Raw genomic sequence first — 22,576 nt, 5'->3', positions numbered from 1 at the left:
TTATGGGACCTCAGCATGTATGTCGCTTTTCACCATCACAACAAATTACTACAGCACGCTTTAAGCAGTTCATGAAAATACCTGGATGAACACTGTTACAAGCCTATGATAAAACAGATATGAACGTTTTAACAGGATTGAAGACGATCACCAGATGGGCGTTTTTAAAGTAAACTTGCCCAGATAAGGTTCAAAAGGACGGATGAAGATCATTTTAAAGGGGGATGAAATAACCATGAGTTTCATCAAGTTTAAAGCTACAAACAACTTCTAGAGGTGGTGACGATGGAAAATTTGGAATCAGCACCAGCACAGAGTTGTAAGGTGAACTGTGTGAACTTCCATTAGACCGAACAAAAATGAGTTTTATTAATATTAGCTTTAATTTAATACCCCAAAACAACAATATCCTGACAATTTGTTTGGGAATACATGAACATTACTTCGGGGTTTCTGGGGGAGGGAGATCTGTATTAGCCCAAGTAAATGGTCTATCACTTTTCAGGAGAGTCTCTGGCATAAGTGCATCACCAACAGCAGCCCAATAAATTGGCAGCCCGTTAAACTGAATTTTTGTAAATGGAAAGCAAAAGGAAGGGTAGATTTTAGTTAATTACACTGCTTACTAACATGAACCGAAACGTTGAAATTGATGTCAATGTAAGCATTAAGATGCTTGTGAGACTGAACCTGCAAGATTTTGGTCAAAAGATAAACAACAGCTGAGGATCACCTATGCAAAGTTTATATGAAGTGGATCCTTTCATGAGGCTGGGGAACAATTTGTGACGATGTCCTTGTTTCATGGGTAGCTTTTACCACCTGTCATGACCTGTAGAGTAGGTCATTCGCTCTGTAAAAATAACACACACCTCAGTATAAGATGTATAATTTACAGTCAAAATGCAGAAAAATACTGCTCATTTTTACGGAACCCAAATAACAATAGACACTGTCACCAATTGTGCCCAAGCCTCATGGAATGACCAAGGTACATTTTAATTAGCATAACTGTTTTTTTTGAAGAGCTTTATTTTCTAAAGCTAATGCATCGAATGAAAAGGTGGGAGTTGCGTTTACTTTCTATGAGAAGCAAATTTTTATCTCAACCATTTGACTGTAGATAACAATGTTGTTCCAATCGAAGCTTTCAGGAGCGTTAACATAATGAATTAACCGATAACATTTTTACATAAAGCGATTAACAACTAACTGCAGTCCGTATACAGTGGCAAAATAATTCGTAACTATTCAGTCCACAAAGAGTTCTCACACACTATGCTTTTGCAAAAATTATAGAAATCCGGATTCTGCACTTGTTTCTGACTAATATTACGTCAACCTTTCCTTGTGTCTTGTAAACTTGTGTCTCCCGTGTCTGGAGAGTAAATTAAGCTTTCAGTAGTAGGCCTACTTAATTTAGCAGCGATTTGAACTTCAGTGTACTTTACGAGAAAGAAATCTTCCTTAAAACTGACCCAGTACTTACTGAAAGGAAGTCCAGTTGCAGAGCTAATGTACTCCTTAGCTTTGATTTCAAGCAAAGACGTGCCCGGGCATTCTTGCAAAAAACACTAACCAGTTTGATTTCGTTCCTCTTGTCTAGGCTTCGGTATTTCTGGTCATCAGTGTAGCAAACAAACCATAAAATGCGTAGGTGTTTTCACACATTGGTTAATCATTGCAGGATTGACATCATCATTCAGGGTCGAATCGTCCGGGGAATTTTCGTTCTTTTCCTTGTTCGTTGAAAACTCTGCTGTGCACTAGACCCTGAAGAGAAATCTAATCCTTTGACGGGGCAACTAGGAAGCACATTGGACTGCTCGGAAGGCTTCCTATTGTGGCAAGGTCTCATTTGCATTTCTCGTTTGACTTTACATGGAAGGTGCATCTCGTCGCATTCACTAACGTTGCACCATTTCCTGTCTTTCAGTTTCTATGCTTGATACCTGCAACTCTTTTGTCTTTGCGGTAGTTGACGATAACGAAGTACTTGAATCTGCTTTTGTTAATCTTATTAAGGGAAGCAGCAAAGGAGCCAGCTGTGTAAAAGGTAAGATCATTGTGATTGTAGGTTGATACTGTGTTTTTAAGGGGGAGGGAATGAAGTAGGGAAAACCGAATACTCTTCAGTTGGTGTTCTACGCTGCCAACTGAAGCTTCAGTGCTTTTGTGTGCTGCATGTGAGACCGTGGGCTGTCCTTTTCAGGAGAGAAAAAAAGCTTCAGACGTCACCACTTTGCAAAGTTTTGGGGCTGGTAGCGACTAAAATTACTTCCTATAACCCCAGCCAAATCTTGATGTGCCCCAGCCCCCCTCGCGTTCTCGACGTTGTCTCTCATTGCGCTTTCTGTGCTCCAACCTGAGATAACAACTTCGACCGGGAAAGCGGGGACTTTGGGGAGGGTGTGCTCATTTTGAAGCGTTCTAACCGTTCCTTTATTAGCATACAAGTGGTAGATTGGTGAATAATTCAGCGTCAGCAACTGTTGTCGAAGTTAACTCTGGCGCTTACCACACAAAAACCCATCGAGGCTGTATTTCTTACATCACCCCACTAAATTTTTTGTCCCTTTCTTGCTGCATTGAGCCTTCAGCTAGCACACAGAGATCACACAGCCTGTGGGTAAGATGATTCCTAATTTGGGGCGAAAAATGATGATGTATGATGCAGCGATAGGGGTTTCCACCCCATTTCACGGGCTCTTCCACCTTCGATAATATGAGAAAGCCAAGTTGCAAGTGTGATAGCGGGTTCAGAGTTCATTCAGGCTATTTGAAATACGGACTTAAATTTGGGACAAATTGCAGCGGAATTAGTTTAGTAATCAAACCTGCCGATGTAATGGTGGTTTCGAAATCTCAAATACGTCGTCATTTAAATGGATACGTTCAAATGCCAGAGGTCGTAGTAGGTCAATATTTGCAACCCAAGTCACGTCACAAGTCAGTTTTTGCAATGGTCTAAGCCAAGTCACAAGTCATTAGGTCCAGTTACAAGTCACAAGTCACTTGATCACAGGTCAAGTCAAGTCACAAGTCATTTAATCACAGGTCGAGTCAAGTCAAGTCACAAGTCAATATGGTCCAAACAGAAAAAAGTCCTTTTGTCCAAGTACCAAGTGTGATTTCACGCCACTGCTAAGTGATTTAGATGTGGCATTGAGCAGTCAAGACCAAGGCAGAAGTCGCGATCCGAACAAAGTCTTAAGCTGATTATTTTAAGAACGCAAGGCATAGGTTGATCAGCCAAATTTCAACTTTAATGGGTTCGATTGAGTACAGTTCTCTGACTTGCGTTAGTAACAAGTTGCAATGTACACGTTCAAGTCAAGTCACAAGACTTTTTATGCAAGTCCAAGTTAAGTAACGAGTAAAATACTGATAGGTACAAGTCAAGTTACTGGTCACAGAAATGGCAGCACGAGTCCAAGTTAAGTGATCCAAGTCTACAACTCTCTAGAATGCTCCCGTCGTTCAAAACTTTGATCCCTGGTTTCAAATACATTAAAGCAACCATGTGTTAACTGTATTTGAACTGGCTCGGTATGTTTATCAAAACCAATTTGTTTGCTTAATAACTACGGTTTAAGCTTCCTGGTGGTGAAGATGTACATGACAAGTTTATTTCTTTGCTTTCTGTAGGTTTGCAAGAGTGGGTATCGATCTAGTTTAATTGTCGTTCATGGAATGAAAAACCTATTATGTTTTCTTTTGTTTTCATAGAGAGTCACGAGATATAGCTTAAGTAATGAATTTCTCTTTCGTTTCGGGGGTCGGGATCGAGGAAGTTAAAGGATGTTATTCGTGCTACTGTGCAGCGATTCTGAAATCGACCTACCTCGGGGTTTTGTTTGCCGTGCAATAGTCTTTTGAACCTGGTTTACTTATCAATACTTATTTCAGAATTTCAACGTGTTCGAGGTCAGATTTCAGACTGGAACAGGGGATTCTTCCGAGATGGCCTTACCAGCAGGGGGGGCCAATTTTCGGTACCACATCACCGTGCTTAAGCTCACCCTGGTCCTCCTCATTAGCACCGGCTTGGCCAGTCCCGGCCTGGCCAGTTTCATCCAATTTAAGCCGGATACAGAGTACATCTACAGCTTCCATTCTTCCACGGAACTGAAAAACGTCCGAAGTCTGCAAGCTGAATCTAAGGTAAAATCACGCACCGACCGAAGTCGGTCAGATACTGAAATGACTTCTATTTAGCAATTCGCTATTGATAAAGATGAGAGAGTAGTGGCAGATCCATATATACTGGGAGTAAGGCAATTTGGGGAATTTTATTTTTCTACATTTCCAAAGCATGTAAAACCCCTCAAATATACCCTAATTCTTCAAAAAAAACCGCCATATTAAACATGTTTTATAAAGAACCTTTGTAATTGTTTGCCTCCCATAATACGCCCCTCCTCCAAACATGGTGTGAAATATCATGAAAATGCAAGATGTCTCGTGTAAGCGAGCAAAATCAATTGTCATGTTCTCCTTTTACCATAATTCAGCATATATATGCATGCGCACGCGCTGTTTTTCTCTGAATTTTATTTGTGAATTCGGTGCAAAACGTGTGTTCGGAACATTGTAGGCTTTTATAGTAAAATAGGTATGACACGAAATATTTCCGCCTGGATGAATCGATCATTGTCTGTCCTCAGTGGCAGCAAGAAAAACCGACAAGAACTGTATTTGTGGTCCTCGTTTATAAGCCTCATTGCAAGAGAAGCTGAAAGTGATTTTCTATCAAAGAAATGTCAAACAGAAACTGTCGTAATTAGGCACTACAAGGAAATAGAAATGGGTGACTTAAAAGACTTTCTTTTCCTGAGAAAAGGGAAGCAGGATAAACCGTATACCTCAAAATCACTTTATGTTCACTTTCAGAGGTGTCCCATCAGAAAGAAAAAAATGTTTCTCAAAATTTCAGCGAAACCACAGATGAAATTTTCATCAATGCATTTCAATTTTAATAGGCAAGCATGAAATATTGAGCTTTTTTGTAATAACTGAATGTTACAAGATTAACTGAATGTTACAAGAAAAATTGATGATCATTGACGCTGAGACCGACCTTTTGGTCACTGGTACGAAGCAACAATTATCCCAGATCAATATTGACCATATAATTGTTGGTAATAATTGCATCATTCCTGTCTTTTGTGTTAAGAACGTAGGTGTTTGTTTAGATGAAAAATTCAAGATCAATTTACCTATAAATAAACTTGTAATGCTAGTTTTTATCGTTGCATAACATTTGCAGTATTCAGAAATATCTTGATCGTTGGGACACTCAATTGTTGGTTCATTCACTCGTTACAAGTCGTATTTATTATTGTAACAGTCTCTTGTACGACGTAGCTCAGACCAAACTTATGAAACTTCAAAGAGTAGAGAATGCTGTAGCCAGACTAGTGGGCTTTGCATCAAAAAGTTGCCACATTAACCCAATTCTCAAAAAAATTACATTGGCTGCCAGTTATATCGTATTGGGTTTAAGATTATTTTATTTGTTTTTAAACAAATTGTATTTGCGTCCATAAAATGTTACCTAGGTACAGATTATATGAATCCTACTATTCTCTTAGATCATCGAGTCATCTGAAATTACAGATTGTCCTCGGCTTTGGAACCAGTTTCCCAGCCACATCAGATGGCAGGAAACATTATATGGTTTTAAACGGGAAGCAAAAACATTTTTATTTAAGCAGGCATTTTATACGTAATTGTGCATCTGGTTTATTTTTGATTGTTTCATAATCTGGATCTTGTTATATTTTAGTTTGGTATGACACTGTAGTTTTTAATTTTAATTTACGGTTTTCATTTTAATGTACTGACTTGTAATAGATATAAGATTATTGAATAGATTTTGTGCAATAGAGAAGACACTGTTATTAGTAGTATTATAACATATTGAATTGTGCAGTGCAAATTTTTCATAGATTTCTTCAGCATAATGTAGGACCTACCATTATAAGTGGATATTAACTGTGGCATTCAACGAAGGGCCACTTTATGAGATAAAATTAAGACTTCCCATGTTTACTTTTTTCATTTGATCATAGATTGGACTCATATTGGTCAAAAGTTCTAACGAGAGTAGTAGGAACCAGGAAATATATCTGCGAGTTTACTCTGCGGCTGTATTCAGCAAAGAAGAAAGAGGTAATTAATTATTCGTTGTATTTTTTGTTAGGCTTGCTTTTAGATATATGAAAGGTGTCTCTGGCTCTAGTATATTTGCAAGTTCATTGTTTAAAAATTCCTATCGATCGAACCCACTTCAAAGGGTAAAAAGGGTGATATGCGGAAACGAATGGGAATATTCAACTCCATCACGCAATCGCATACTATAGACTTCGACTGATCATACAATAATGGCTTAATCTAAAAAAAATGATAGACACATTATTCACTGGTGTTTGAACCGGTGTCAGTGCTCGCCAGAGGGTTGTGTCTATTGACTGTTTACACGAGGTCGTGGCAGCACTATTTTTTTTGAGTCAAAATCACTCACACCAAAGAAATTCCCCCGAAGTTAACACACACACCCTTGATCAACAGCCCGCGTCCAACGAAACGAACGTTAGAATGTCCTAGCAATCAAAATTGACCACAGCGAGTTGTGCAGACGCCTGGGAGAAATTGGCTGCTATATTGAAAATATACTCTGAAAAGTCTCCGGGGCTTTTAATGAAAGAATGACACCCTGCATCCTTTGTTTATGTTACTGTGGATGGTCACAGACCCAAGACGCTTATTGGCTTTCCAGTAAATTTCGTGATGCCTTGTGATGCCTTTCAAACACTCAGACGGTGAGGTAAAACACTGCTTTTGCCCTGCTGAAAAAAACTGTTTGGCTGACCAATCAGCGACAAACAGACAGAACAACTGGCCGAATGTGTTATCAACAAGTGGATTTTAGTAGCAAATCTGTTAAAAAGGATACTGGGCAAACTTGCATCCAAAGCGAATTAGTTCTCTAAAGATTCATATAAATCTTGTCCCATTTTACCGTGCTGCATTAATATTTTTTTCGCAGTTCTTCTGAACGAGGAAAGGGAATTTAGCGAGTGGTAAGTTTCTTGGCGAGTTTTTGGTTTCATGAACTGTTTCAATAGCTTACTAGAAATTAAAGGAATACCAGTTGAAAGAGTGACTGAAGTTGAACGATGAATCTTTACAACATTTTGGTAGCTTGGCTTTGACTTTGAGTTCACGCATTCCTGTGTGGGTGTGCGCGTCCTTAGTGGAACAAGTCCACTTTATAAAAGGGGTTTATGATTCAAACTCACTGAGACTACATTACACACGAGCGCACACATACATTTTAGAGCCCGGGTTAACAATCATTACAGCTCCTTCTTATTGTATTTCGTCAAAATAATATTACACGACAAGAATTACCAATACCTAAGCCTTCTAACCATATATAACAATACTTATCTAACGACACCGAGAGTGTAAAATTGTATGAGAAATACTGCAGAGAAAAAAACACACTTTGCTAAAAGGGAAAGGCGTCCAGCGTACTTTTAATGGAGAATGCAACAGTATCGCTGGTGAACCTTTTCCTTTATGGTCTTTTTGACGATGGCGATTAAATTCCCTCCACCTGGCATAGGATGTTTTTTCAGAAGTTTCGATCCTTAGAGTTTTCTCCTTGTTTTAGGTTGAAAACGAAAAGATTAGCGGAGTTGGCTGTGGACTTACGGATTGTCCGAAGCCCAAGAGCAGCCAAAATCGAGGAAAAAAATGAGACTTGCACAATAATCTTCGCTTTAGTGTCTACGTTCAAGTCAAATTTCACCGACGCAATTTGGATTCTAACAACATAAGTTTTGAATCACGATAAAGCATATGAACTAGTCTTTTATGCGCTAAAAGAACAAAATTAATACCACGAACGGTTGAGAAGTTGTGAATTAAATTTACTCTAAGAGCTGGGTTATTCATTTGTTTTCAGAATGTACCCGGTTCGTGAGTGACTTCGTGACAAAAGCGGGGGCGCCATAATTCGCATGGCCCCATTGGACGATCGATGAAGTTGCACGTTAACTTCCAGTTCCTTGGCTCCATGTAAACGGCGATCAATGCATGTAACTCAATGTGCAATGTATGTGCAGTGAAATATGGAAGGGCTGCGCGTAGTACCGTGACCAGAATATGGACAAGAATATAAATAAAGTCAGTGCTCTGAAACTTGTATGTGCAGCGGGCGTGGTTGAAAATGAAGTGACGTCACATTCGTGACCGGATTACACAGTGACTGTGGTTGTTCCCAGAGTTGTTCCTCATGCTGTGGTTACGAATTCATATGGCGCGACGGCTCTATTGAATTGTAGGTTTCGTCGCTTGTTTCGTCGGATTCGAACCCGGGCCCTTAGAGGTGGAAGGTGAGGAAAGAAACACTATGCCGAATTGACTCCCCTCCTTTCCAGGTTAAGACAGCCTCACTGCAGTGTCATTATGGCCGTGAAATCAAGTCATGGGAAATATTCCTTATTTCGTCAAATTTACCATGCCACCCAGCATCATACATCAAAGGATGAACGAACGTCAGCTTCAACCTGAAAATTGAGCATGTCAGTTTTTCCAACATCATATCCACACCTTTAATTTCAGAGGCTGACCGTGATTTTACAGTACATTACTGTAATGATAAAATACATGCTCACTTGTGGCATTATTAATTTTGACTAGATATGATATGAGTGTAACAGTTGTTCAGTTTTGTTCTATTTAGAAATGAAATGGCAAAGCTTCCAAAGTATCAGAGAAGCATGAATAAGAAATCATTCATGAATTCAGGTTTTAGCTCAGGATGAAAGTTGATGGAAGTTAACGATTATGGGGGGGGGTTAATGAAAACATTTTGAGCAACTGATTTCATTACTATGCTGGTGCAAATCACTCCCCGCCGGCTCACGCAGGTTTACTGCTTTACAAGCCAGCCATAGTGGCATGATCAGTGATCAAAACACACCTGGGTACCTTGCCCCCCCCATGTAAGTTTAACACTACAGGTAAATGAATTCAGCACTCCTGTTAAGGGCAAGAGATTTGTTTGGGGGATTTGGAAATATGAAAAAGGATATGAATCTTGATCAAGTATCTGTATAATTTGAATTTCGCAAAATGATTTTAGAAAAGACCTTTGCCTTTTCTTTCTCAAATTCTCATTCTTCTAATTTTTTATTTTTTTTATTTTTTTTTTTTGTAAATCACCTCTGTGATACAATACAATTAATTGTTACTACGTGCTTGCTAGTTACGTTAATAGAGCAGTCCCAACTTTCGCAGATTTTCTATTCACCTTTTCCCCCTTTTCAACAAATAAAATATGACCGAAACTAAATCAAAAATAAGAATGGAAGAAAGAAAACCGAGAAAAAAATCAGCGCCTGCGGCTCAGGAAATGGTGCAAGCGCGGGATACGGAAACAAAAGAAAAAGGAACAGGCGCCCTCTATAAACATTATCCAGCAAAAGACGTCAGCACACGACGCGCCGTGCTCTAGGTGCCGTGATAGGCGACGCGACGCACGACACGACATACGACGCAACGCACGACGGCGCATCGCAACAGACGAGGGAAAAAACGTCTGGACAGGAAAAATGCATCATGGAAAAGACGTAAGATTGCACGACACGACGAGTGACGGCACGACGCGATTCACGATGTAATGTGTCGTTTGTGTGCAAACGTAATGGAAAGAAGGCAACAGCGCGACGCGACAGCACGATGCAAGGGAGCTGTCGTTCCGTCACGTCGTGTAGTTGAGTCGCCCAGAGTGGGGTTAGTGAGAAAGAGAAAGGCGTGTCGTTTACTAAATACAGACTTTACCGGCCAATTTCGGAAAGTGTGTGAATGAATTAGTAATAGCAGCATTTGTTTTCGAGTGAAATAGATCAAACTTTTAAATGCCCTATACAAACATCCCCGTCTAAATACAACAATAACCGTTTCAAATACAAATTTTATTACAGTTGTATTAAGTCAACGTTTATCTTCTCGATATTGATATTGCACTGATTTAGTAAATTGACATTCATATTTGCACCAAATCGAATGCATCTCTACAACATTGCATTTATCTTAATTTGAACTCAATCTGTTTCGGAAAATGTGTGCGAGACATTTCCTCACAAGTGTTGTTTAAGGTATGCCTGGTGAATAATTAGAACTCCATTCTAATAGAAATTACATTCTTAGAGGCAATCAGCTGATTGGTTAAATGTACGAATAGGCATGATTTAATTGAAACCATCCATGTTGTTTTTGAAAACATACCGACTATTGTAGGAATCCTATAAACACTTTCCTTCTTGTGCTGCATTCTAATCCTTATCGTTTGTACAGTTTGATAACAAACATAATATAAACACTCACGAGTAACATTAGTTTCATTATAAAAGTGGTGTCATGATTTGTGCAACCCTGTATTTTCTAATCAAAATAAACGTATATTTTGCGATTTTGAATTATAAAATAAATACTCACATCCGAAGGGTCACGGTAAAAGACAGAATTTAAGCGAATAAGAATTTGTTGTAATTCGCAAGGAATACGTCAATCCGACATCCCAGTCACGTATTTATTACATCTATAATGAAAAGTAATAAACATTCATTTATTCGAAAGCTTTAAAACGAAGTCGAATTCTTGTTATTGCGAAAATGAAACAAGGTTTGAAGTCGTTTTCAAAATGTACGCTAAATTCCGAAATTGGCCGGGAAAAACCTAGACTACACCTTCAGCCTTTGATGGAGAAGCTTGCAGGGCAAACATTGTGTCTTTGGGGGGATTTACAATTTGGGTCACAAAATTCTAACGCTTGAGCGATTTAAGGAGAAATTTTAAGCTGTGGTTTCAATTACGTGACTATTTTCAAACGGGTTCAAGCAAAATGAGAAGCCTGTACAAAGGTCCGATGCTAATTAAAAAAGTTGCTAGTTTGAATACAAATCGCCCTTTTAATTACAAATTGGATATACAACACGTCCACTGCTTCTCAAAAAGACAGGGACCATCAACGCAAAGAACAAATCGAGTGAAGGTGCACTGGGAAAGGCCACGTTTTTCCTATTTTGGATTTTTAAAACTATGTAAGGGGGTTCTTTTTGAGAGTTAATGTGATGAATGGTCAAGTTTTAAAGTCCAGTCAGATGGGAAGAGCTTGAAAAAGAAGAAAACCTTGAAAGGGGTCTCGGCGATCGAAAAAAGTACACTCCGAGTTAACCTGACCCTTGTGTTTCTATTACTTTTTAGTTTTAACTGAACGAAAAAAGAGTTACCAAAGAAGTTAATTGAACCAGTTTTTTGGTAGGTTCTCCTTTGACATGAGCGAGAACGGAGCGATTCGTCAGGTGTACTATCCTCGTGATGAAGACAGCCATGTGATAATGGTCAAGAAAGGTCTGATTAGCCTGTTAGCTGGTAACCTGCAAAATCCTTCAGCAGACAAGGTACTTCCAAATAATTAAAAAAATGCACCTCGAAACAGTGCTTCGTTTATGTCACCCGCTGTGTAGAAATAAGTCATAAGTTGCCAAAGCCACTTTGTGAGTTTTCATTTGTATTGGAAAGAGCAACCTGAGTTTTTTTGTTTTGATGTATGACTCAGTTTGGCATCCTGATGAAAGTGGATGCTTCATGGAGAAAAATGCTGTGAGCTCCTGTTGATACATTCTGTGCCCAGTTATTCTTAAGGACGTTTTATTCCAAAGTAGCTCTGGCGATTTAAGACTCATTTTCACCGAGTGGGTCACATATTACTATTACGTTTTGTGCTGAGCCTTTTAAAACCAATTACTGCGATTGTCTTCTAGTGAAATAGCAAAGTTCGTTGTAGTAGTACCGACAGCTGTGTGTGCGTGTGTTCGATCGCTTCAAGGACTCCACTCACGAATGGTAATTGGATTTGTGTGATCTCGGGGCACCAGAGAAGCTATAAGCAAAGAATGTGTGCCTACAGGTTGGACAGCTTAGAGAGGAACAATTTTCAGAGTGTGCACAAATCCTCAGAGTCCATGAGTGAACCGCGATTTCTGGACCCTGTCTTGTGTCCAATGTCGATTTCTAGCCTGGCACTGAGCCTGTTTATATCGTGCTTTCCAGTAATGCATAATCACTCAAAAGAAAAAAAAGCAGTGACGAAATTCTCAAGACCAAGGGCACAGAAAGCATGATTATCCAATACATGGTAACGTCACTCGGCACAGCAACTTGCTTCAATGTATGTTTGCCATTAAAACTGCGCCATCATATAGAACAGCTTTCGTTGTACTTCCCTCTTCATTTAAATTTCTTCACAAGAACTTTCCAGATTCTTTATAACTAATATCCATATCCGGTATCTAATTTAAAGCTGAAGGCCAATGGCTGGAGTTACGACTGTAATGAGACCGGTCACGAAGGTAACCACGAGGCGTCCTACACCGCTCAGATGGCACCAGGCAATGATGGAATCATTGTCTTCACCAAGACTAGACATACTCACCCAATACCTTACGGAAAATCCACGCATCAAAAGGTATCGGATCAAAAGCCAGAACTTAGGTCCTACATTTTGCAGTCTTTGTTGGAACAAATACGAAAATTGTCGCTTTAACTAAACAGCAGAGTTCTTTTTCCTTTTCGGCATTGTGTTAAGCCTCGGCTAGAGCAGAAAATATACAAAAAGATAAAACTGAAGGGAAAACAAACATCCGCTGTTACATTTTTGTAAAGCTGTACGGCGTTTTGTTGAAATATTGCGTTCGCTGTTTTGCCGTATAAGAGTTTTTCTTCCTCTCTTTAGCCAGGTGCAATTGTTGACATCGAGCGTGATGGTCATGTATTTAAAAGAAATCTAGCAAAAGTGGTTAGATGTATAATCAAATAAAATTGTTCATGTGTAATACGAGAGCAGAGCCATGTCTGGGTCAGAGAACCTTATCTTAGTGATTCTTCCCCTGGCTCCTATTTAGTAGGCGCTGCGCTTGAGGGGTCGGAATCTGTAGTTTGGACTGTATTTAATTTAGTTTCTTGGACTTTAATGCCCTCGTGCACGTTTGTCTCTTGCATGTAGGAGATCCACTATCATCCTGCTATGAAGCTCCCCTCTTTGGTAAAAATACTGGATCGCTTCGATGCCCCACGGGAATCGGCACCTGGGTGGGTTACCTTTTACCTCCCCTGTTCTTGTTTGAAATCCATGCTTGTCGTACAGTTGCCTGACGATTAACGTAATAAGAATAGTCGTAATTGTTCAGTTGTCTGAGAATGAAATAAGTGGGGTTGGAGCCGAGTTCAGACTTCTGAAGCCTGCGTGCTTAACCTGGGTACGATGGAACCGTTTTCGTTTTGGACTCTTGAACTCTAGGATAAATTCGGACAATAAGCTTTCGAGTTTTCGAACATTGGGGGTTAACGAACCTGGACTTGTGTGTCAAATGCACGAAGTAACGAACTTATTTTTTCTGACGAATTAACCACTTCTTAAAAGAAATGTGTAGGTATATTATTTTTAATCAATCAGAGTGAAGATATACAGTCTTAAGAATGTAGGTTGTTTTGTATACACAGATCCATTTTGTTCAGGATATCGTTTCTGAGCAGGTGCTTCATTTGGGGCTGGTGCGATGTATAATGCAAAAGTGAACAATGGATGCTGCTTACTCGTCTCGCCCCCCCCGGTCCAGATTGGTGGACGGAAAAGGGAGGACATGTAGAACGACTTGCCTCATATGCGTATTATGCTCAGGACGCATAAAATACGTACTGTACACTTTCTGGGTATAATACTCATATGACGCATGTCGATCTACGTGTCCTCCTTTTCCGTCCACCGTCCAGATCCGGCCCTTTTTCCAATTGGATGATACTGGTGAATGTGGGCACTCTTCCCTGATTGTCTGTTTTTACGGCACTGTGGGGTGACATCAGGGCCAAAATTAATATTTTTCAAAACGAATGTTCCAAACCAAAACACTGCTAAAATTTAAAAACAAGCAAAAGAAAAACTGCATAAAAAAAGGAAATCGAGAAAATGAAAAAGGCAAATACCAAACGAATATCAGAAAATGAAGAGGAGCTCTAAATCTTGCATTGAGAACATCATTTTGCGAAATAAATTATGAAAACCTCAAACGATCAGAAAAGAGCAAATTATCAAAGGACAAAAGTATACTTTAAAATGAATAATAAAAGAACAAAATCAAATGATCAAAGAACAATACCAAAGGATCTAAAAACTAAACGATCAAAGGACAGAGCTAAACGATCAAAGGATAAAACTAAACGATCAAATAACTAGACGAACTAAGTACAAGCAATCGTTGAGGGCGGCAATCGCTGACGCTATGACAGCGCGCGTAAATCCGATCTCGACTCCAGTTTGTCAAACAAGTCATAGCTCGTTACTTATGAAGAGTGTAGTTATCAATAGAAAGACGATTATGCCATGATAACCGAGGAGACTGCGAACCGTTTGCTCAACGCCCTTGACAGAGTGCTAGTGATGGATGCGTTACCACCAACAGACGTCAGCAGCAGTAGGCCCTAACCACCAGGCCTAACGTTAGTTGAAATACCAGTAGGCTTGGGCCAAGTTCTGTTATGCTAAACTACCAGCTACACATGGGCGTAAATCCCGGATGGGATATATATCCCCCTCCCCCACTGTTAGAGGTGGGGGATTGGCAATCGAGTCATCCCCCACTGTAATAAGCAAAAACTAAAGCGGATTGTGGAGAATTTTTTAGGATTTCCAAACGACTATGTTTGCAATGTTACTAAAACGGGGAAACTCTTTTTAAAGCCGTAAACTGCCATTCTAATGTAAGATTAGATTCTACACACATCGATACACAACGAGCTATTACTCCTTTGACACAATGGAGTCGAAATCAAAGATTGTATAGGGCGCTATAGGGTGCATTCCACCAAAATGGTTGTATTTCTGCGCGGGAGCTCATTAATATTTTGTAATCCCACGGGGATTTTACAATATGAGAGGTCATAACCAGGAGGCATCATGGAAATATTTCTATAAATCCGGAGTTTAGGACTGGTAGTTTCCAGTTGGGGGTACTTCATTCACAAAAGCCTCACTTTGCGGTCCTATTTTGGAAAGAGGCGGGTGGCTACATTCAGAAATGAGCGCTTAGTTTTACTGCTATTTGGGGGTATCATCGTTCAAAGGCGAATATTTTTTTTGGTGGCTAACCGCCATGAAATTGAAACAAAAAGTGATTTTCCGGCCATAATCTTGAATTTCCAGTGAAAAAAACGGAGGCCAACCTCTTCACGAGGGTCAACAGGCGGCGCTATTTTGCTCCAAATTTGCACTGTTTTCTATGGGCGCGTATTTGGCGTAGTGCAACTTGTACTATCTTTGGTCGAGATCGGATTTACGTGCGCTGTCATAGCGTCAGCAATTGCCGCCCTCAACGTTTGTCTTTACTTAGTTGTTTCTTTTTGTCCTTTGATTGTTTAGCTCTGTCCTTTCATCGTTTATTTTTGTCTTTAGACCCTTAGGTTTTTTTCTATAATTGTTTGGTTTTGTGCTACTATTATCCATTTCTGTCCTTTTATAGTATATTTTTGTCCTTTGATCTTTTCCTTTTTTCGTTTCAGGTTTGATCGTTTGAGGTTTTCATAATTTATTTCGCAAATGCTGTTCTTAAAGCAGGATTCGATATTCTGCTTCTTTTTGTCACTCTTTTTTAAATTTTAATTTCTTGATGTCCTTTGTTTATGCAGTTTTTTTTTGTTTGTATTTAAATTTTAAGCTTTGGTTTTTGGTTTGGAGTATTTGTTTTGTAATTATGGCCCTGATGGCGCCCCATAGTATGTTTCCTGTATTTCCTGTCAATTAAAAAAAATTGATCGAGAATACCTGCCTGTTTGAATGATTGACATTTCGCGTTGTGTGCGGCCACGTGCCTCTGCCAGCTGCATTTTGGTTCAGATAACAAAGGGTTTACCCCAAATCTGCTCAGATCATTAGAGAACATCAATTGCATTGAGCGTCGCTTATTGTGTTGAACATAAAGAATAACTTAGGAAATTGGATGTTGCTGTCCAGTCAAGTGGCATTATTGATTTTGGTATTCTGGCTCCCATAATGCTTCCTCCTGTTCGCATTCAGTCATTTCAAGAGAATGTCGCTCTCAAAGAAGAGTTGGCCATTTGTGTCCGCAGCCACACGGCTATAAAAGGCAGGTTATCCAGAGCTTTTCCGCAGCATCTGCCTGTTATTTCCAATCTGAACTAGAATGATCTGTAGATTTGAATACTGGCCAGGTGTTTCTCTTTCTTGGGTTTGCACACATTTGCTGTCTATCTTTTTCATCATGTACAAAGGAGAGGGCAATTCAGATTCGGTAAATGTGTAGCTTGAGCGACAGTGTTGGGACCTAAATACCACTTAGACAATGAAGGGCAGATCAGAGGATCGATCGGTGACATCATCTGCACCTGCCGCGATAATGTTCAGAAACTGTGAGTTCCGGCCTTGGCTTTTTGGTTTTAACCTGTTGCAAAGCTATTTTGTTTTGTTTCACAGATTTCAGCACAAGTATGAAAAAACAGAGGACGATATTGGTAATTTTCCCATAGTGTTTATTGAACTCTCGCTGTAAGTCTCATTTAAATTTGGTATTTAATGACTTACAGCTGAAAACCTGTTGAATTTTTAAGTCTATAAAGTGGTTTTAATGAGAAGATGCTTTTATACAGGGTAATGCAGGGTGTATCAAAACAATTATACGATCAGAAAATTAACTGCAAAATCGAAATGTGACTATTTTGAAAATCTTTTCTCCCACATAGGTTGATTAGATTTTTGAGAGCTGTAGGAAAACAGCTCCTGGTCACGCAGGCATGAAAATCTGTTAAGGATCACAAGTTTAATAACAGCATGATACTCTAATCAACTCATGTTGGAGAAGAGATTTTCAAAATATGTTCACATTTATATTTTGCAGTTAATTTTCTGACTGTATACTTAGATTAGCCACAAAATGTTAATCTTTTCCAGTGTTGTCTATTTTCCTACTGAACATTGCATTTTATATGCTAAGTTGGCCACAGAAAAAAACACACGGCCACATTTTTATCACAAAGTTTCAAGACAAGTGCCTAATGCCTGACACGTTCCGCAACATGACCCTAAACTTTTCTTGAAAGGCTTTGAATGCTAACTTGACATAACTCAGGTACAAAATCAGGCAAGCAAAATTTCATTTTGCAGTCAGGTCTTTATTTTTTGTAGATAAAAGAAATGTAATGAAATTTATTTCTGTTGCCTGATTTTCCGGGCAAACTAATTTAAAATCGGATTTCATTGCTGTTTTGGAATGTCGCTCAGTGCTTCCAGAGATGCAGACTTTTTCAGAAGGCCAGCTGAAGTTTGTACAAGAGGTGTACTACCCGTCACCCGTTGGACCACCGGGTGATAAGGACCTTGTGACAGACTCAATACGTATGCAAAAGGTAAGTGGTAGACTCAAAACATATGCAACAGGTAAGTGAAATTAAGGAATTTGAAGACTTTTATGTGTGAAAATGAAACGCTCTTCGGAATTTTTTCACGTATGCAAACACCGATGACTTGCAAAAGACATTTCCAAGGCGAAAGGATGGTGCATAGACAAGATATCTGATGGAACTTATGTCATACGGCATAGGCCTTTCCTTGTAGGTCAGTGATATAGGTAAGATTTCAACAACTTGAGTCATACTCCTTGACGGTGCTAGAGATCATTCGCTTCATGTCTTCTCGTGATTTCATGGCGAGAGTTCGAGACTGTTTTAACCTCCCAAACCCTCCAAGCTTCGCCATAAATGTAGTCACTTGAAGAACAAACTGTTCTAGACTAGTTTAAATAATATTTAGTTTAGTTGCAGTCAAGGATTCGACTGGGTCACGATTTGACTGTAGGTCAACGCGTAGAGTACACCCTGAATGTGTCTGGCTTTCTCACTCTGTCCACAGCTTGAAGACGATCATCTGGGCTTCAACATGACGTCTTTGAAAGAACAGATCGCTGGCAACCTTACCTGTATGAGGAAAGCACCATTGGCAGGTGAGGTGGCCGGTTTAGCCATAAACGAGGACGTCTGAACCGCCTATATTTCCAACAATAGAAAGTCAGCACCCACATGGCATTTATCCGGGGTATCCAACTTACGAGCATCCACTATTGTGGGTTTTCTCACTAAAATACTTTCCAAACCTTCACCAGACCATTTTGAATGGGAAGGACAGCTTTTTGATGAAAGTAATCGCAGAAAGAGCTCAAACGATTTTGCCACAGGATTCAAAATATTAAAATCGTCTGGTGGTTCACAATTACAATAATAATGTGACTAAAAAAATTACCCAGCCATAAAAATTTCAAAAGGGGTAATATGATTTTAGAAGAAAACTGATAATGCTACCAGGTCGAAATAAACTGATAATTGGGATATAATTGGGGGCTTTATTTGTGATACAGACTTTTATCATTATTTAGTGTGTATTACTCACACTCCTAAACTGTACATCAAAATTGGGTATTTATAAACCTTTTTATTTTCTCCCTTTTTTCAATGCAAATGAATAAATTTGGCTTGCTGGGAAGTCAGAAAATTTCCTCGAAACCCACCGTATTTTTTCTCACCACAAAACTGGGGGATACATAATACCCCTATGCCCCATGATCTTGCGCCTGACTAACTGTTTATAGCTAACCATGCTATGCCTAGCCTCCCCCCCCAGAAAAAAAACAACTTTCAAGGTTTGTTCAGACCCAAGTCTTATCTCATTCTCACATGTACAAGTGCAGATGTTTGTGAATTAGAACTGATCAAAACACCTGGACAGCCTGCACGCTTATAGGGTAAAGGTGGCAAAGGGTGACCAGAGTATTTTTTTTTTCGTTTTGCTGCAACCAGGCTCTAATGAACAAAGCCACTGTTTCCAGAAGCTCGTACAAGCCCTGCACTCTGTGCCTGACGGAGAGAAATTGGCTGAGGTTGTGACCCCTATGTACAAGCCACCACTGTCCAGGTAAAGACTCACTAGAGTAGTAAATCGTTTCAACTCCTGTAAGTAGTATCTGGTACGTGGTAGGCCTACTAGGCGGGCGCTGACACGTCACTAAGTTTTGCTTTAAAGTACAACCTTAACTGAGGTGCCCTTTACCCAGTTCAAATGGCCGGCCAATGCAGTATCTCTTTCTTGTGCCGACGACGAGGCCATATTATGCAAGCGACTCACAAATGAAGTAGGCCTGGTTTGGTTCAAAATGGTATTCCTAATATTTTCACGGGGGCCTTGAGAAAATTCGTAATTCTTCTTTTGAGAAGAAGCGTCAGGTTACTGGATATTGGGGCTTATACGATTTAGTTCTTTTTATTTCAGTTTTCAAACCTTGTGAAGGCTCCAGTATTTTATTTAAGACAAATAATATGTGTTCTTACGTTCAGTACATTTAAATAATTTTGCGGACATGTCAGATATAATACATTGCACGTTCCTCACCACAGGCGTGTCGGTGACAAGCAGGACAGACTGTACATGTTGGATGCAGTTGCCGCGATGTATACTGATACCTCTCAGTCACTCCTCACTGATCTCATCCTTCTGTCTCCAAGACCTGACAAGGAGCTTGTAGAGAGACTACTCATTGCCTCAGCTGGCTTCAAACACACAATTTCCGAGGTAGTTTATGACATCTCTCAAGTTGTTAAAAGTTAGTGGCAGTTTAGTGCAAGAGACTAAAGGCGCCCTCTAAATGTGCGTCAACGCTTGCGCCTCTAAGATCGAGTTCGGGCAGCCTGGTCTTGACACGGGTTTCTGGTTCTCGCACTCGAACGGCGGGAACAGACTCAAGAACACTGTTCTCGGAACAGGATCACACACGACCTCCTCCTCAAGGTTTTACAGGAACACACGGAAAACTCGTGAGATTTTGATTTTTAAACAGCTGCAAAAAGTAGAGAGATGGCTTCCAAAGCCATAGACAAACGGAAGTTTTGCAAAATTAACATTAATTATTTTCGGTAACACAGAAATGAATGTTCCTGTTTATATAGAAAAGAATTCAGCCCATCCAATCGTTAACTGTCGAATAACGTAGCCTACATGGACGCCGCCATGTTGCATGTTGCTTGTCACTAACTACCAGCGATAACCGGTTGTTTGTTCTCGGTGTTTGAGCGGCCGACCCACTAACAACAAATCGAGCTGTACATGAACATACGGAAACAAGCCGCCCGAACTCGGCCTAAGAGTTTACTACCCGTTGTCCAGTCACAATGCGCGAAATCTGTTGACCCTTCCTAAACACGCATTGGATCGACATATTTCGTGCATATTTATGATTGGCCAGTGCGTTACAAACTCTTTGAGGCACAATATTGTAAATCGCCCATATTTTTAACGCTACGCACACGAGTGTTTTGGAGACGATTTCTGTGTCCGTGAAGCGAAACGCATGTACGCAGCGCACTGAAAAACGTGCGAATGGAGAGGCGCCTTAATTGCGTTAGTCGATATACGAGACACTTTCATTACAGTCATTTTAACAGCAACACATTATTTTTCAGTATTTCCTAGGTACTGTTCAAGATATCTTCTTCAAACCACAATTATTCCCTGGTGAGTGTCACAAATTCAAATGAGTTTTCATTCATTGTTCCAATTCATTGTCTTTTCTTTTGCGGTTTTGAGGCCTTTTATAAAAAAAAGCAGTCAGTCAGTTTTACCCACAGTGCTGTGTATAGGGATTTGAGCGCGCCAGCTTCTCATTCTTGGCACGTGGAAAAGTTGACACCATCCTAGGTGCAGACATTTTGAATCCAAATGCGTGCTTCTAGAACATTCCAGATAGAATGAATTTCGAATTATGTATTCTAAATGCAACGCGCAAGTGCAACATGCGTGAACATCACCGCGTCTTTTTGAATAAGACTCACACGTACAGAGCAATGACATACATTTATTACATCCATACCTGATTATTTTTAAACGAATGTTCGAGCAAGGTCGTCCGAATTTGTATGCATGTCTTTCGACGGCTGTCTTCCAGTGAATAAGTTAAATTGAATTTAAAAAGTTGCTCCCTTACTTCAGTCATTGTTATGTGACTTGACGGCCCTTGAGCAGCGGCTGTCCTGCAGAACAAGTACCTATAAAATCCGATTTAAAAACACATCATAGCAAAATTCATGTGCAGCACGTACGTGCACGCGTTTGCGTTTTCAGAGAACCATTGATCTATGATAAAGACTGGATAGTACATCGCACATTGTTTGTGCACAAAATCCGCCGTCGAACAATGGCGGCACTTCAGGAGGATAATGTTATGCTGTATGCTGTGCATTTTGGGTCAAAACTGATTATTAACATAACCTTTTTTCTCCCTTGATGATGGCTAATCCACCGGCCTCCCTCCCGAAAACAAGCCAAAAATAAACAGAAAATGCAAGAATATCATTTCTGGAGTTTGTGTGTGTTTGTTTTTGTTTGTAATTGATTTTTTTACTACCTGTTATCTACGGCCTTGCTCTAGCATTTTTTTTATTTACTTTGGGTCTGTTCAATCGTGATTTATTCAGTGTGTAAACTTTGAGAATTTTACCAGGACATACAATAGGTTTTGTCAGGAAATATGATGTCCAAAATGTCCACGTGTTTTTCATTCTGGTTTCGATGAGCCATCACTGAAAAGAAATTCATCAATTACCCGAAATGAAAGTATTAATTTAATTTTACGCACTCGCAGGAAAAATTGTACGCAATAAAATTCATTCTTATATTGAATAAATTTATTGAAACCGACATATGGCATAAGGCAATGTGAGAATCTTTGCTGTAAGCACAAATTAAGAGGTGTAGATCTGACAAACACAAATCATAGCTTTCATGGAGATTTTCTGGTGAAATCTCGGGGAAATTAACGACAAATCAGTCACTTAGTTTTTCAAACCACTTTAGCCAATAGGTAATATGTCAGACGGTTCCAACTTGGAGATAGTGAAGTCTCATATACAAAGCCTGCCGAGGCTGGATAGACTCATACATTTCTTACTAGGTCTATATAAGCTTACAGTTAAGCATTATAAAGTAAAAGTCTAGAAACTTTCTGAATCTAGAAAAGTGTTACTCACGGTTTCCTCTACTCCTTTGAAAATTGACGTCGATCTCCGGTGATTCACTGCTGCGTAAACCTCAACCATTATTCTTTCCAAATTTATCCGGTCCACTTGCAGAAATCATTTGCTTTCAAAAACTCACTATTGAAGTACAGTAACCTCAACCAGTTTTTAAAAAACTCCTGTTGAAAGTACAAGCACACAAGAGTGTATTTGCCTGCAACTGGCGCCCCCCTATTGTTCCTCTTTTGTTTGTACTTCAACTTTTTAGAAGACCATCCACATTTTTTGTACACAGTTGTCAAGCGGGGACCCTCTGTCAATCGGGGACCTTATTGTTCTCTATTGTCCAGGGTCCTCAATTGAATGCAAAAACGAACTCAACGATATTCGCGACGCTCGTTATTTACCCTCCTTAGAACGCACATACGCGGAACGC

General features: G+C 39.7%; 2 protein-coding genes and 1 long non-coding RNA gene across 6 annotated transcripts in view; 1 reads left to right on the top strand and 2 right to left on the bottom strand.

Moving 5' to 3' along the window:
- The window catches only part of LOC110988095 (uncharacterized), a 45,359-nt gene extending 43,644 nt beyond the window's left edge, over positions 1-1,715 (bottom strand). For 2 of the 3 annotated variants that reach the window (XM_022251338.2, XM_087145535.1), the window contains exon 1: positions 1,490-1,715. The gene's annotated coding sequence lies outside the window, so the exon portion shown is untranslated. The remainder of the gene's footprint in view (positions 1-1,489) is intronic. The other variant, XM_087145534.1, reaches the window with a different exon arrangement.
- Positions 1,716-1,890: 175 nt separating this feature from the next.
- Positions 1,891-22,576, top strand: part of LOC110988093 (uncharacterized) — a 104,554-nt gene continuing 83,868 nt past the window's right edge. The window contains exons 1-13 of the mRNA XM_087145536.1: positions 1,891-2,056; positions 3,910-4,164; positions 6,075-6,174; positions 7,052-7,085; positions 11,339-11,477; positions 12,380-12,544; positions 13,082-13,167; positions 16,562-16,599; positions 17,366-17,490; positions 17,993-18,083; positions 18,934-19,048; positions 19,528-19,702; positions 20,590-20,641. Of these exons, the coding sequence (XP_087001662.1) occupies positions 3,964-4,164; positions 6,075-6,174; positions 7,052-7,085; positions 11,339-11,477; positions 12,380-12,544; positions 13,082-13,167; positions 16,562-16,599; positions 17,366-17,490; positions 17,993-18,083; positions 18,934-19,048; positions 19,528-19,702; positions 20,590-20,641 (1,321 nt within the window). The 5' untranslated portion in view covers positions 1,891-2,056; positions 3,910-3,963. The remainder of the gene's footprint in view (positions 2,057-3,909; positions 4,165-6,074; positions 6,175-7,051; positions 7,086-11,338; positions 11,478-12,379; positions 12,545-13,081; positions 13,168-16,561; positions 16,600-17,365; positions 17,491-17,992; positions 18,084-18,933; positions 19,049-19,527; positions 19,703-20,589; positions 20,642-22,576) is intronic.
- LOC147796738 (uncharacterized) lies at positions 16,601-22,492 on the bottom strand. 2 transcript variants are annotated; one of them, XR_015427636.1, is made up of 4 exons: positions 22,153-22,492; positions 21,634-21,705; positions 19,523-21,171; positions 16,601-18,057 (listed from the first exon to the last, which is right to left on the bottom strand). It is a non-coding gene; the product is annotated as an uncharacterized LOC147796738 (long non-coding RNA). The 2 variants fall into 2 exon arrangements; XR_015427635.1 differs by having other exon boundaries at positions 19,523-21,705.

Source organism: Acanthaster planci, linkage group LG14, assembly GCF_054643075.1.
Source record: "Acanthaster planci isolate LZ-2023a linkage group LG14, COTS_SCS, whole genome shotgun sequence".
Classification (NCBI taxonomy): domain Eukaryota; kingdom Metazoa; phylum Echinodermata; class Asteroidea; order Valvatida; family Acanthasteridae; genus Acanthaster; species Acanthaster planci.
The sequence above is the reverse complement of the archived record's forward strand: the minus strand, read 5'-3'. Positions and strand labels throughout refer to the sequence as shown.